This window comes from Babylonia areolata, chromosome 3, assembly GCF_041734735.1.
Source record: "Babylonia areolata isolate BAREFJ2019XMU chromosome 3, ASM4173473v1, whole genome shotgun sequence".
Taxonomy (NCBI): Eukaryota; Metazoa; Mollusca; class Gastropoda; order Neogastropoda; family Buccinidae; genus Babylonia; species Babylonia areolata.
The window spans coordinates 19436702-19451072 of record NC_134878.1 but is presented as its reverse complement, the minus strand read 5'-3'; the positions used below and the strand labels follow the sequence as shown (position 1 = coordinate 19451072).

At 42.8% G+C, this 14371-nt stretch overlaps 1 protein-coding gene across 1 annotated transcript in view; it reads right to left on the bottom strand.

The window, feature by feature from the left end:
* Positions 1-2263: 2263 nt before the first annotated feature.
* LOC143279828 (uncharacterized) overlaps positions 2264-14371 on the bottom strand; it is a 12180-nt gene continuing 72 nt past the window's right edge. The window contains exons 1-4 of the mRNA XM_076584052.1: positions 12010-14371; positions 9859-9980; positions 8913-9163; positions 2264-7263 (exon numbers count right to left, since the gene is read on the bottom strand). The exon at positions 12010-14371 is cut by the window's right edge and continues 72 nt beyond it. Coding sequence (XP_076440167.1) covers positions 7065-7263; positions 8913-9163; positions 9859-9980; positions 12010-13936 — 2499 coding nt within the window. The 5' untranslated portion in view covers positions 13937-14371 and the 3' untranslated portion in view covers positions 2264-7064. The remainder of the gene's footprint in view (positions 7264-8912; positions 9164-9858; positions 9981-12009) is intronic.

The following is a 14371-nucleotide window of genomic DNA, read 5'->3' as shown; positions in this document are numbered from 1 at the left end:
AAGAACCACCTGAAGACGCTCTCGCCAGAGCGGGTGATGGGGACGGCAACGGACATGTTTGGGTGGCTGATGACGGTTGCACAGATTTCGGCAGGACCAGTGGTGCAGAAGGCTATCAGCTTCCTACGCTTTTTGCGGGGATCTGGCCTTCTGACACCGGCCCTGGCCCTGAAAATGGAATCCATCACCAAGCAGTGAAGTGTCCTTGGTAAGGGGGCAGAGAACTAAACTGGAGCACTGTGTCAAGCGAGAACAGTCGTGGTAAAGCTCGGATTTGAAAGGAAGAAGGGACGAGGGGTGTGGGGGTGGGGGCGGGGGGGGGGGAGGAAGGACAAGGTAGTGTCAATGAGGGAGGAAGAAGTGAGACAAATGACAAGAAAAGAATGAAAACGTCTTCAGGGGGGAAAGAGAAGAGAAACATTGGATACAATGAGTGAGAAAGACAGAACAGAAACAAACATAACACACAGGTAGCAAGGAAAGAGTTAGGGATAACGACCGTATTGATAGAGGACATATGGGAGGGGAGGGGGGCAGCGAAAACGTCAGTGATGTGAATCTTGGGGGGAAGGGTGGGCGTTGGGAGACAGACGACAATGGTAACGAGAACGTAGAGTGGATGACGGCACCATGGGCAAAAGTTCTTCACTCTTTTAAATATTCTTTCCACTTCAGGTACGAGTTAACTCGTACCATGATTACTTCCCCTGTGGACCTGGTACGTGTATTCTCGTTTATTCTTGACTGGTACAGTTCGCATTCTAAACTGAACCGTTTTCGGATTCTGGAAGCATTATAACGAAGCTTTGTTCAACTGATTAGATCAACAATTCTCCATCGATTTTTGCCGTTTTAGCGTATCTTTTTTTTCTTCAGTCTAACATCTTAGATGAACAGACTATAAATGAATAAATAACGATCTTTTTTTCTGCAGTGGTATCATGTAGTGCTGGTCCAGGGGTTTTCTAGCAGGCATGTATCTGTGGGGTGGAATGAGGTATTAAACATACAGCCTCACACAGAGGGAGGAGGGTGAAAGAGAATTAATGAAAGCACTGAACTGTTCCGAGAACAATACAGACAGACTGATTGTGTCCACAGAAATCCACGATTCTGAAATGTAGACTGAATAAAACAAAAACCACCACCACCACCAACATATCTTACATTGAAAGAGGGGCAGATAAATGGATTTCACCGAAAGTATAAAAGTCATTCAAGTATAAGTTATAATATAAACAAATTAAGACGGACATTCTCAAAGTATTTTATCGTATTTTTTTAAATCAAATCTTGCTAAAGAGTTGGTGTTGAGAAACTATGTGAAATAAAGTTGTTGTTTTTTCATATCGTAAATGTGCATGTACAGGAATACATTAAGCATAATGTCTTTCAGTGTTCGTTTAAAAAAATGATTAAAGTTAACGAATCGATTTTCCTGTACCGATGATCAAAATACAGAATAAACGATTTGCATATGCAAAATTACACGTGAAATATCAGTTGCGGAAATTGATACGTGAAATTATATAGGTCGTGCAAATTATACGTGAAATTTTATCAGTTTGACTAATTTCATTTTCGCCTTTATTTTACTTTGAGTTTTGACCTGCTTGTGCTTTGACAATATATCGTTTTATAACTGAAGCCTTTTTTACAAAATATACAGATTTAAAACAACTCGAGTCTGTTTACATGTTGACTGACGATACTTATAGGGTCGCACACACACACACGCACGCACACACAGAGGGCACGCACGCGCGCGCACGCGCCATTCATAACCTTTTGGAGACATAGGGAAGTATTTCCACTATCAGTGATACAAGACAATGGCGTCAACGCAAGGGGGAAAATAGGGGTGGAGAAACACTGCGCGCATGTGACAGTAAGTTTATGCGTGCGTGCGTGTGTGTTGGTTCAATATTTTCCAGGGAATTTTGAAAGGATTTATGTCATGATGTGCGTCTTTATCACAAAATGTTTTATATGCCTACCGCCGCAGAAGTAACCATACATTTGGTCTCTCTCTCTCTCTCTCTCTCTCTCTCTCTCACACACACACACACACACACACACACACACACACACACACTGTGGTATAGATTTTCTCTTGATTAAAAATCGAAAATAAAAAATGCCGCGTGCGTGAGAGAGGGGGGGGGGGCAGCAAATCAGAAGTAGCGTTCACTAGCATGAACGAATGAACGAATACAGAAGAAACAACAGACAGGCTGAAACACACAACCATGGCAACGAATCATCAGTATGCATGACTTTAATCCTGTAGTTGAGTTGTTTTTTATTCTTTTAAACTAAGACCGCTATCTCTATTGATGACAAATGAAGAAACGGAAAGCAAAATGAAGAGACACCTTTGCCAAAATAATGCTCACATGTGCATGCATGTGTTTATGAAAAAAAAAACAACTCGCACCCACGCACTCATAAGCAAACAGGTGACGCGCTCGCACACACGAGTGAGAGAGAGAGACAGGCAGACAGAGACCGAGAGCCAGACAGACACAGAAAGGGAGAGAGAGAGGGAGAGATTATGTACAAAAATATATAATGATAATAACAGTATTCATTTGTCGTTGAATTTTGTGCCATATCAAAGCACTCAAGTACAAATAACGCCTGTGCATGCTCTCTCACACGGACACACATACAAGCAAATAAACACACGCTCATACAGATGCTGGTGTGCACGCACATTTGCGTGCACCATGAGAAGGTGTACACTGGAACTCTTAAGCATTTGCATCTTTCTACAATTCGTCATAACCCCCACCATAATCCTTCGCCGAAACCTACCTCGCACAACGTAAAACCATAATACCAATGTTATTTTTTACGAATTACTGACTGGTCAATTGATCTGTTGTGACGTCTTCTAAAATCCCTTCATTATGGCTCATTACTGATCATAAACTGTAAAATAATCTATTTTGCGAAGTGGAAGATTCGGAAAGATACTGTGACTTTCGGACGTGTCATATCCATCCGAAGCCCGAGTTCATCATCGTTTATTTAGCAGTTCCCTGATCTTTGTAACTTAATGTTTAGTTTGTGGGATGGGGAAGTCCTGTTGCCTAAAATATACTTCTGTTGGCGGAAGGGTGCAGATGGATGTGCAATACAAAATCCCATGTTCACATAACCCCCAAAACAGATATGGCGCGCTTCCAGTGTGGAGAGTTTCCTCCACAGAATCCGACGAAGGAATCACAACACAAAACGGCACAACACTAAGCAACACATCACAAAACAACACAACACGAAACAACACGTCACAAAACAACATATCAAAAACAACACAACACGAAACAACACAACCCATCACAAAACAACACAGCACGAAACAACACATCACAAAACAACACAGCACGAAACAACACATCACAAAACAACACAGCACGAAACAACACATCACAAAACAACACAACACGAAACAACACAACCCATCACAAAACAACACAGCACGAAACAACACATCACAAAACAACACACGAAACAACACATCACAAAACAACACATCACGAAACAACACAGCACGAAACAACACATCACAAAACAACACAGCACGAAACAACACATCACAAAACAACACAACACGAAACAACACGTCACAAAACAACATATCAAAAACAACACAACACGAAACAACACAACCCATCACAAAACAACACAGCACGAAACAACACATCACAAAACAACACAGCACGAAACAACACATCACGAAACAACACAGCACGAAATAACACATCACAAAACAACACAACACGAAATAGCACACCACAAAACAACACAACACGAAACAACACATCACAGAACAACGCAACACAAAACAACGCTTTCAGAGCACCCCGTCTTCCACCAGGTCAGCGAACAACGCGACAGCACGCCACACCAATAAAACAGCTACAACCACGACGCCAACAAAAACGAAAGTAGCGCCAACAGTAACGATAACATTGATGCATCTTTGTACATTATAGCATGGCAGTACAGCCCGCAACAACAGAATTTACCACAACGTAATACAGTGACACATCATGCGACAATACATAGCTCACCACAGTACAGCAAACGACAGCATGTCGTGACAAACTGCAGTGAAACAAAACGTATGCACGTGGATGCAAATCAGAACACTTTGAAGGAATCAGCTGAGGAAAGACTGACAAACGGTGAACGATCAATAAAAAAAAAAATAAAAAAACGATCCCTCTAAAGTTGAAAAAAAGACATGAAATTAAAGAAAAGAAAAGGTTTCCATAGTATCTGGCAATACTTTTCGTCTTCTTTGAATCAAGAACACTATTTACAGGTCTGGGCTCATGAAACAGGGATCTTTAGTGATTTTGTTTTTGGATTCGGCAGATGATCATGCAGACAGATAATTTGCCAGTCTGTGTCAGCTTCTCAAGGAGGCGTCACTGCGCTCATACGAGTCCATATACGCTACACCACATCTACTAGGCAAATGCCTAACCAGCAGCACAACTCAACGCGCTTAGGCATTGAGTACATGCATATATAAATTCGTGTACATCTCAGAAGGAATTTCTTCCACAGAAATTTGCCAGAGGACAACCCTTTTGTTGCCGTGGGTTCTTTTTCAGTGCGCTAAGAGCGTGCTGCACACAGGACCTTGGTTTATCGTATCATCCGAATGACTAGACGCTCAGTTTGGTTTTACAGTCAAACTTGGGAGAAAGAGCGAGACCTGGAATCGAACCCAGACCTTCACGGACACTGTGTGGCAGATAAGCGTATTAACCATTCTGCCACCTTCGCCCTACCAGTCTGATTTCATTCAGTAATCATTGATGATGACATTAGTGTCTTCAACCAAGAGCAAGTACTTTTTTTTATATCTGGAGTCGGCTGGAAAAGGCTATTCAGCAGTACATCATATTCATTCATTAATTTTGTTATGGGCACCAGATGGATCTTAAATATGCATGCAATTTTCCTTAATGTACAGTCAAATGAAATTTCAATCAGCTGTATATGAATAAGATTTGTATGCTAATCTCTGAATCTTGAGCAAGTTTGCAATTTCCTATATTATGTGTACATTGTTTTAGCTAAAAAAAGAAATTGTCTATATGTACATCGCCTGAAATGTTTGATTCAGTATTTCTTTATCAAATATATATTCGGTGAACCCAACTGAAGCATGACAATTTAAATATACACAATCGACTGAAAAAATTCTATCAGCAAAACTATTTGAACATTTTAAACACCATGAGAACCGAAATCTTAACATGCAATTTTCCATATGTAATGGGCCACGTCGGAAATTCAATCAACGCTGTATTTTAAAGATACCAGACGAACATGGAATAAGTATTGACGGGCGCAATAGCCGAGTGGTTAAAGCGTTGGACTTTCAATCTGAGGGTCCCGGGTTCGAATCACGGTAACGGCGCCTGGTGGGTAAAGGGTGGAGATTTTTTCGATCTCCCAGGTCAACATATGTGCAGACCTGCTAGTGCCTGAACCCCCTTCGTGTGTATAAGCACGCAGAAGATCAAATACGCACGTTAAAGATCCTGTAACCCATGTCAGTGATCGGTGGGTTATGGAGACACGAAAATACCCAGCATGCATGAACCACGACAGAGTCATCGGCAAGTCGATGTTGGTCGTGTAACGGAAAGAAGAAGAAGAAGAGTAGAGAGAAAACCTACACCAAGCTTTGAATCCTGTCTTTCTCTCTTCACACTATACGTCGGACTACGAAGCCGTTGTTGTGATGATTTCAAACAATTCATCAATTTTTTTTTCTTTGGAAGAAGCCAGTCTGTAGTGGAAAATAATAAAACAGTCTGTTGTCCAACGTCGTATGCCTCGTTAAGATCTCATTCAATGGGAAGGCTGAATAATGTTTTCTGAAGAGGTCGACAAAAAAATGAAACAGAGACAAACAACACGAGGAAACGAAGGGAATACCACCTGACTTTCCCCCAACGAGCAGATAACTGAAGGTTGGTGTTCCTTTGCATGGTCATCACACGGTTGCTCCCCGTGAGGATATGGATGTTTATCACCGCCAAACAGGTCACGACATCACTCTGGTTTCTTTGTTTTTCCGCAGATGGACTGTGATTTTTAAAAAAAAGATATTAATAATAATCCCCCCAACCCCTAAAAAAAATAATAAATAAATAAAAAGGATTGAAAGCGGACGTGGATTTTCCTGTGATTTACTGGAAATGTCGGTAATATGTCAAGAACAGACTTTACGTAAAGATGGTGGCGGTGATTCGTAGAGGTATCCGGGTTCAGAATATTTCAAGGATACTCTACAACTGGGAGGTGGTGGAAGTGCGTACTCCCTCTTGTTTCAATCACGAGGATGCAAATACTTTCCAGACATGTAACAGAACAGTTAGTGCAATATAGGGGGGAAAGTGTTCTCCCTTTCTACAGCTTAGAACTTCCATGTTTAGTGTTTCGTGCTGGTTGAAAGAAATTCAACTACCGCACTAGTGTTCTGAAACAGGATAATACATACAAAGAATGACTTGACTAAAAAATGATTGTTGACTGCGTATGCTGGTTTGAAACAGAATCAGTGCAAGGAAGAGAAAAAAAAAAGGGGGGAAAGGGATGGGGGGAAGGGGTGGCGGGGAGGGGTGGGGAGAGAGAAAAAGAGAACACAAGAAAATCTAAACATTTGGGTCCAACATTTTCTTTTCAAAACAGATGGAGCAGGTCTTTAATGCTGTATAACACTAAAGTGTTGTTCTTGTTTTTCCACCGACGTCTTTAATTTGTTTAGCATATTTTTTTTTTCTTTTTCGGTCATAGGTTTTTTGCTGTTTATTTTGTTTTTCTAATAGCCTTTTTATGCTCGAACAAATTCAAAAACAACTTTTTTCTTTTGTTTAGCACAATTGTGTCTGTTTCTTGCATAGTCTGTTTGACATTGATTTCTTACGTTCTTAAAAAGAAATAATAAAATAAAAATTAAAAATTAAAAAAAACTTCTCCACCCTCTGTCACTGTCAATGTCGACCAACCCACCAAGTGTTAACTCCCTTCCGTTAGTAGGCCTTCCTCCAGACGACGAAGTTGATGTCACCGTTGAGATCCTTCTCGGTGTATATTCTCTGGCCGTTGACGGAGTCTGTGGGCACATAGCCATTGTCGGTGAGGAACTTTTGGCACTCCTGCAGATGGTCTCTGTTGAAGGTGGGCAGCCAGTGCATCAGCACGAACCGAACGTCCACCTTCTGGAAAAATCTGGAACGAGCGAAGGAACGGGTGAGAGAATGGATGAATGAAGTGAAGGGAGGAAGGGGGGAGAAAGAGGAGGGAGGGGGGGGAGAAAGGATGGGAAGGAGGAAGGAGTGAACGTTCAGGTGAGCCCCTGCCCCCAACTCTCTCACACACACAACTACTTACAGCTTTCCTCAAACGTTCTGCTATTTCTTTTCTCCTCTTTTTTTATGTTCTTGAATTTAGTGGGCAAACTCCATTATGCTGAATTATCAACCCATTACATAAGGAGTCATCCGATCAATCAATCAATCGATCCATTTTTTTTCTTCTTCCTTTTCTTCCAGCTCACTCTTCGCCTATCAATATTCCTTCACTCCTGCTAATAAAAACTCTCCAACATCATTATTTTTCTTTCTTTCTTTTTCTTTTTGACTCACTTGTGTAAACAAAGTGAGTCTTTGTTTTAACCCGGTGTTCGGTTGTCTGTCTGTCTGTGTGTGTGTGTGTGTGTGTGTCCGTGTGTCTGTGTGTCTGTGGTAAACTTTAACACTGACATTTTCTCTGCAAATACTTTGTCAGTTGACACCAAATTAGGCATAAAAATAGGAAAAATTCAGTTCTTTCCAGTCATCTTGTTTAAAACAATATTGCACCTCTGGGATGGGCACCAAAAAAATAAAAAAAAGAAGGCTAATTATATGCAAACTGCATTTACTGTTATATTTATATTTTTTGTATTCTCTAAACTTGGCACTTTGACCTCTTATTCTGACACAACAACAAGAGGAGTCATTATTATCATTTTTTGTTCAAACAGGAACTTCTTTTGCTAAGCATGGAATTTTTATTTATTTTGCAAACGTTTTGGTGCAGATAGTAAAAAAGGGAAATTACTCTGTAATTAATGCTAGGGGACTTAATTTATCACAAGTGAGTCTTGAAGGCCTTGCCTCTCTTGGTTTTTTTTGGTTTTTTTAACTGCAGCGACTGCTGTTACTGTCATGAACCAACAGTATATCACCATTATGACTGCAACGGTTTCTTTCGGTTCTTCATCTCACTTCTAGTGCTATTCTTTTCTTCCTATTGCTTGCACTGTCCTAACACTCATGTCCCCTCCTCATATTTCATTCTCAACCTCCCTTTTCGTCATTCTCGTCGTCTTGGTTTAAGCCTCTTTCTTTCCAAACTAACTCGTCTACGTCATGATGCTAATGTTTCTAATGTAGCATGCATGCAACAAACATCGCTGCTTTTTTCCAACATTTAATACAAATTATGTTATTGCAGCAACCAGTGCAAATACTGTCTACTGCTTCTTTTTCTAAGGTAGGATCTGAAGGCCTGAGCAGCAGGTAGGGTAAATGTGTAGGCCAGGCATCTGCTCCGAAGCAAATGCGGTGTAGCGTGTATGGATCAATCTTTAAATTGAAACTCTACAACTGGTGCTGTTGCTGTTATTGTTGTTTTGTTTTTTTGCCCCTATCATCTGCACCGTTTCAGTGGCATTGCTCCTACGTCATACATTCCGAGTCCCTCGTACACACAGCCACACCCGGCTGCGTCCGTCGCACGCAGTCCATAAGGAACTGTTGATGACACATCGCCAAAAGACCACACACACCAGAGGAGACCCCGCACTCAAAAAGCAACCTGATTTGATGCGATACCTGTGAGCTCCTCTCAGCACCAGCTCCTCGTCCCCTTGCGCGTCCAGCTTCATGACAGCACGTGAGAACGTCACCACGGGCAACAGGTCGTCCAATCGGAGGATGCGCACGAGGCTGCTGACGTCACTTCCTGCCTGCGACATATCGCTGATGGGGTCCACGTACACCGCCCCCATGTCGCCCGACGGGTGAGGGGAGCGAACCCGTCCCAGTCCTTTTTGTTCCCCCAAGGCGTTGGTCACCAGAGTCACCTAAGTAGTTGGGGAGGTTCACGTTTACATCCTTCATGCTTTGTGAGTGTATGGATTAAACGGTATGAAGCATGGCGTTGTAAGATGGTATTTGATAACTGAAATGTTATCAAATGAAGAATGCTTCATAAGAATAATGACCGAGTAATATGGAAGAGTAAAAGTGTTGAGAAATGATAGTTAACGACTGAAGTGGTGCAACATGAAGGCTGAAAATTCATTGACAGGAATTCTCTGTTAATTATGACCTGTTTTACCTACATATACCCGAGTTAAAAACAGCTATAACAAATCTTTTTTTTAACGTATTTCATTGATGTTTCCTTCAAGTCAATACTAATACACTTTTTTTCGCCTTTTTTTTTATTACAGTAGCAAGGGGTACAGCTTTTAGTGACACAACACTGATATCAATGTAAAGAAAACTACTTGTCGATCATAAAAAATATATATTGTTATAAATCAGTGAATGAGATGTGTGTGCATGCGAGTGAGTGGGGGTGAGAGAGAGAGAGAGAAAGAGATATTGAGTTCAATGAGCCTCTTCTTCACACATTACCACTCAAAATGAAGAGCTTAAATGAAGTGATAAGAAAGAAACCGATATACCATAGCGAATATTAAACGAACACAAAAACAAATAAAGGAATAAATAAATGAAATTTTACGTAAGCGGGCAGTAAGAAAATACATACCTGTTTGGTGAGGCCGTTGATTTGCATGGTTTTGGTAAAAAGACGCTGATGATCTATCATCGGTTCCACCGCTAACACTGTGCGGTTTTTGCTACCCGCCAACAGACTGTATACCCCCAGACCTGAAATCCGTCACCAGCATCACCACCACCACGATTTCATACACACGTTAAAAGCACCAGCTACTAGTAGCAACGATTACAGTAGCAGCAGCACCACTACAACAGCGATAGCCGCAGCAACAGCAGCAGCAGCAGCAGCAGCAGTAGTAGTAGCAGCAGAAGCAGCAGTAGTAGTAGCAGCAGTAGCAGCAGCAGTGTAGTAGTGGTAGCAGCAGCAGTAGTAGTAGTAATAGTAGTAGCGGCAGCAGCAGTAGTAGCAGCAGCAGCAGCAGCAGCAGCAGTAGTAGTAGTAGCAGCAGCAGTAGTAGAAGTAGTAGCAGCAGCAGTAGTAGTGGCAGCAGCAGAAGTAGTAGTAGCAGCAGCAGCAACAGTAGTACTAGCAGCAGCAGCAGTAGCAGAAGTAGTAGTAACAGCAGAAGTAGCAGTAGTAATAGCAGCAGCAGCAGTAGTAGTAGTAGCAGTGGTAGTAGTAATGTTAGTATAAATACCGTGCGGTATTTGGTGACCGCAAGTTAACTACTATGCCGATGTTTTAGCAACGTTATAAACTGTAAACGTAGCAGTATATGCAGCAGGAACAGTAAAAACAGCAGTTGCAGTAGTTGCTGTTGTTGTAACATCAAACAGTATTTGCTGGCCGCTACTGAGTACTGAGCTCTTTTTTTTTTCATCTCTGCGCATCTTGATCAAAATTTGGAAGGCTAGTCATGTACTGCTCAACGCTCATCTGGTTAGCTTGCACTCTTCTCTCACCCTCTTTCTCTATTCTTCTCTCGCTCACTCCTCGTTTTTTTTGTTGTTGTTTTGTTGTTTTTGTTTGTTTTTGTTCTTTTTTTCCTTTGTTCTTTTTTTCCCAGTATTACTGTGCACTCTCATGTGACAATAACATTATAGCTGACACCATTTCACTGCTGACACTATTTGTAACCCAAAAATGCAGTAATGCCGAAAGACATTCAAGCATTCTTGTTGGTGTTGCTTATAGGAAATCATTCACGTGCAGAGAACGTAAACAATCCAAATCCAAGAGGGACAGTCGAAAAAGTCTCGCCAGGCCAGGGTTTATCTTTCTCACCTGGACGTAAGCTGGCTCGATCTGATCGATCCCACCCCAGCTGCCTCTTTCACCCTTTCCACCCCCCTACCACCCTGCATTCCTTCATCGCGCAGATTTTCTCCCTCCCTGTTTTTTTATTAGATTTTTTTTTTAATTTAATAAACCGAATCAGAAAGTCCAAAATTATTACAGGTACGTGCTTCGCACAGTGACATGCTACGAACAGAGGCAAACTGCTCGTGAAAAGTGTGGAACTCTTGAAACACGCGCCATGTGTGTGTACATGTTCAGAGAAAGGTGGATGAACCGACACAGGACTTGCCTTCTCCAAGGCGGTTTCTTGGTTTGTTACCCTGTGTACATTTAATTTACCTGTGTGCAAGCTGATGGGAAGCTGAAGGCGCAACAGCAGCAGGAGCAGCAACAGTAGTAGTGGTTGTTGTTGTTGCTGCTGCTGCAATAGTAGTAGTAGTAGTGGTCGTAGTAGTAGTAGTAATAGCAGCAGCGGCAGCAGTGGTAATGGTAGTGCTCTATAATTCGTAGGAGTAGTAGTAGTAGTAGTAGCAGTAGTTGTAGCAGCAACAGTAGTAGTAATAGTAGTAGTAGTAGTAGTAGCAGTGCTCTACGATTATTTCTGGACGAGGAAATAGGATCAGGATCGATTCGATCCATTTACTGATTTAGGGATATATTCCAGCCATGTCACGGCTGACAACGTGTCACAATAATGACCACAAAAGAAATCATAAATAACATCATCAATAAAAGCTCGATCGAACCTGGAGAACTGAAGAGACAACTGAGTACAACTGCATTAAAAAAAAAAAAAAAGAAAAGAAACCCACAAGCCTCTTAAGGGGGCTATCCCATAACATTTCTCTCCAGAGAACAGATGTCACAGTGACCGTTGGTCTTGCACAGAAAAAACAACAACAAAATATACGAATTTCAATACATTTGCAATCATCTTACCCGCTCCAATATCCACGGCAGCCAGAGAGCTGTTGGTGGACAGGGCAGCTTCAAACTCCTTCAGCTCTGCTGCCTCGTGGAAAGTGCCGGTCAGAATCATCTGTTTGGACGACTTGGTGTCCACGTGCTGGGGGTACACACACACCTGTCTGGACAGCCAGTCCATTTTGAGGAGCACGCACTTCACACTCTCGGTCACTGGCTCCAACAAATCTTTCACCTGCACACGAAACGCGTCCCCGCCGCCGATCTTTTGATAAAAATCTAAAGCCTCTTTCAGCTCCAGTTTGTTTTGCTGCCAGCTGCTTCTGTCGTCGTTTTCTGGGGCTTTGATTCCACGCTGGGGGTTCTGGACTTGCCTGAACCGTTCAGCAAGTAATCTGCTATTCTGTGCATTGATTTCATCACCTCTGAGTCCCGACTGGTCACGTCCGCGCTGGCCTTGGTTGAAACCGTTGCCGTAGAATTCCCGGTCCTCTTTCTTAAGCTCTGACCTCGCCTTTTCGTCTTGCACATACTCGTCATCGGCATCGTAAGGTACAATAGGTTTTCCTTTGTTACCAATGAATACTGGAGGCAAAGCACCACCAGCTTCTTGTCCAACACCTGCTTCTCGACCTTCTTCGCCTTGCCCCGTACCGTCCTGTGGGTAACCCCAGGCAGCGATGTTCCTGTGCCTCACGTTATGGTCCAGATTGAAGCCAGGTCTTTGAACGTCATTCCTGTCTCTGATTTGCAGAATGGGATTCCTGCCTGGCTGTCCAAACGGGCCGTTATTTGACCAGCGGTCCTGGTTGTGAGGGTTGTTCCGTACAGAGTCGTGAAACAGTCCCTGGGCGCCCATATCACCACCTCGTGGCGGGGCTTCGTGGTTGTGTCCTACAGGTTCTTGAAATAAATGTTGCCTGTTGGCGGCTTCAGGAGGTGGTCTGCCTTGAAGGTTGTTTCGGACAGAATCGTGAAACATTCGTCCAGCATCCGCAAAGTCGACTCGCAGTCCTGCCTGGCGGACGTTTCCTGGGCGTGGTGCCCTGCTGTCTTCCCACTCCCGGCCCCTCTGCCGTGCTCTTTCAAACGCCTGCTCGGCGTCCTCGCCTTCCGCCTGCACTGCAGGATCTCTCTGTTTGACACCCGTGTTCTTTCTCCTGGGCTGAATTCCATTCACAGCTAATGGGACACCTATGTTTCCTTTCAAACTGTTGCTGTCCAAGTTGTCATTCACTTCGACATCTTTTATCAAGGGCTGTTGACGTCTCCATGCAGCTTCCAAGAACTGTGCATGGTCACGGTCAGGTTCCGGTTGGTCCGGTGGTTTTACTGGCATTACTGCTTGGTGCCTGGCGCCATCCAGGCCTTGATTCTGCAGCAGCAGAAGCTCTTCCTGTTTCTCAATAATTTTCTGCTGCTTCATCAGCTTTTCCATAAGGCCTTTCCTGATTTTGTCGTTCAAAGCATCTTCATCTTGCGGTGGCCTGTTTGGTTCTTCGGCGGTCTCTTTTTGTTTGTTAAAAAGATTCTGAATCCCCTGCGGGAACAGTTTAAACCCGAGTTTTTTCCGGATTTTGTCGTTTAAAGCATCATCATCGTTTGCATGGTCGTTATGGATTCTCTCGCTAACAGCATCTTCATCGTGTGCTGGCCTGTCTGACTCTTCGGTGGTCTGTTTTCGTCTGTTCCAAAGGTTTTGAATTGCCTGTGGGAACAATTCAGCTACTTTTGAATCGTGTTTGACTTCTGGACTAGGCTGCAGATCGGGCTGAGGCTTGTCGACGTGCATCTCTTGTGCAAAGTGGTCATGACGACGCGAGCCGTCGTGGTCGGGGTCGATAAACAAGGTGTAATACATGTAGGCGGTCGTTATCACAAACAGAAGAACAAGAAATAACATAACGCGTTTCATCCTCATTCTGCACAAACGGACGCCCATTTCAGTACGACTGAAAAAGAAGTAAAGAATGAACGTCAGCTCTTGTACATCACTGGCCAGACCCTGGTCTTGTGTTCTGTCCGCAATCTCAGCACTTACTTCTCTCTCTCTCAGGAAAAAAAAAAAGATGTCTTCGGCAAAATCAAATGCAGTAAAATTGAAAAATAATGTTTAAAATGCTGTAAAAAAAAAATCAAACCCAACAAAAACAAATACAACACATGAATTTTTACACACTGTACGGCGTATGTCCAGTCACATCACTACCACCTCTGTCCATGGCCCCAAGAGTCACAGTCAGTGGGATACTCGACGAGGATGAAGGTTGATTCAAAACTGACCAGCAAATCCTCTGTGTACCATTCAGTACAAAAAGAAAAATATACACTGATTCATCAGCACACACAACAAATTTCTCGGGGAAGAAAAATAAAA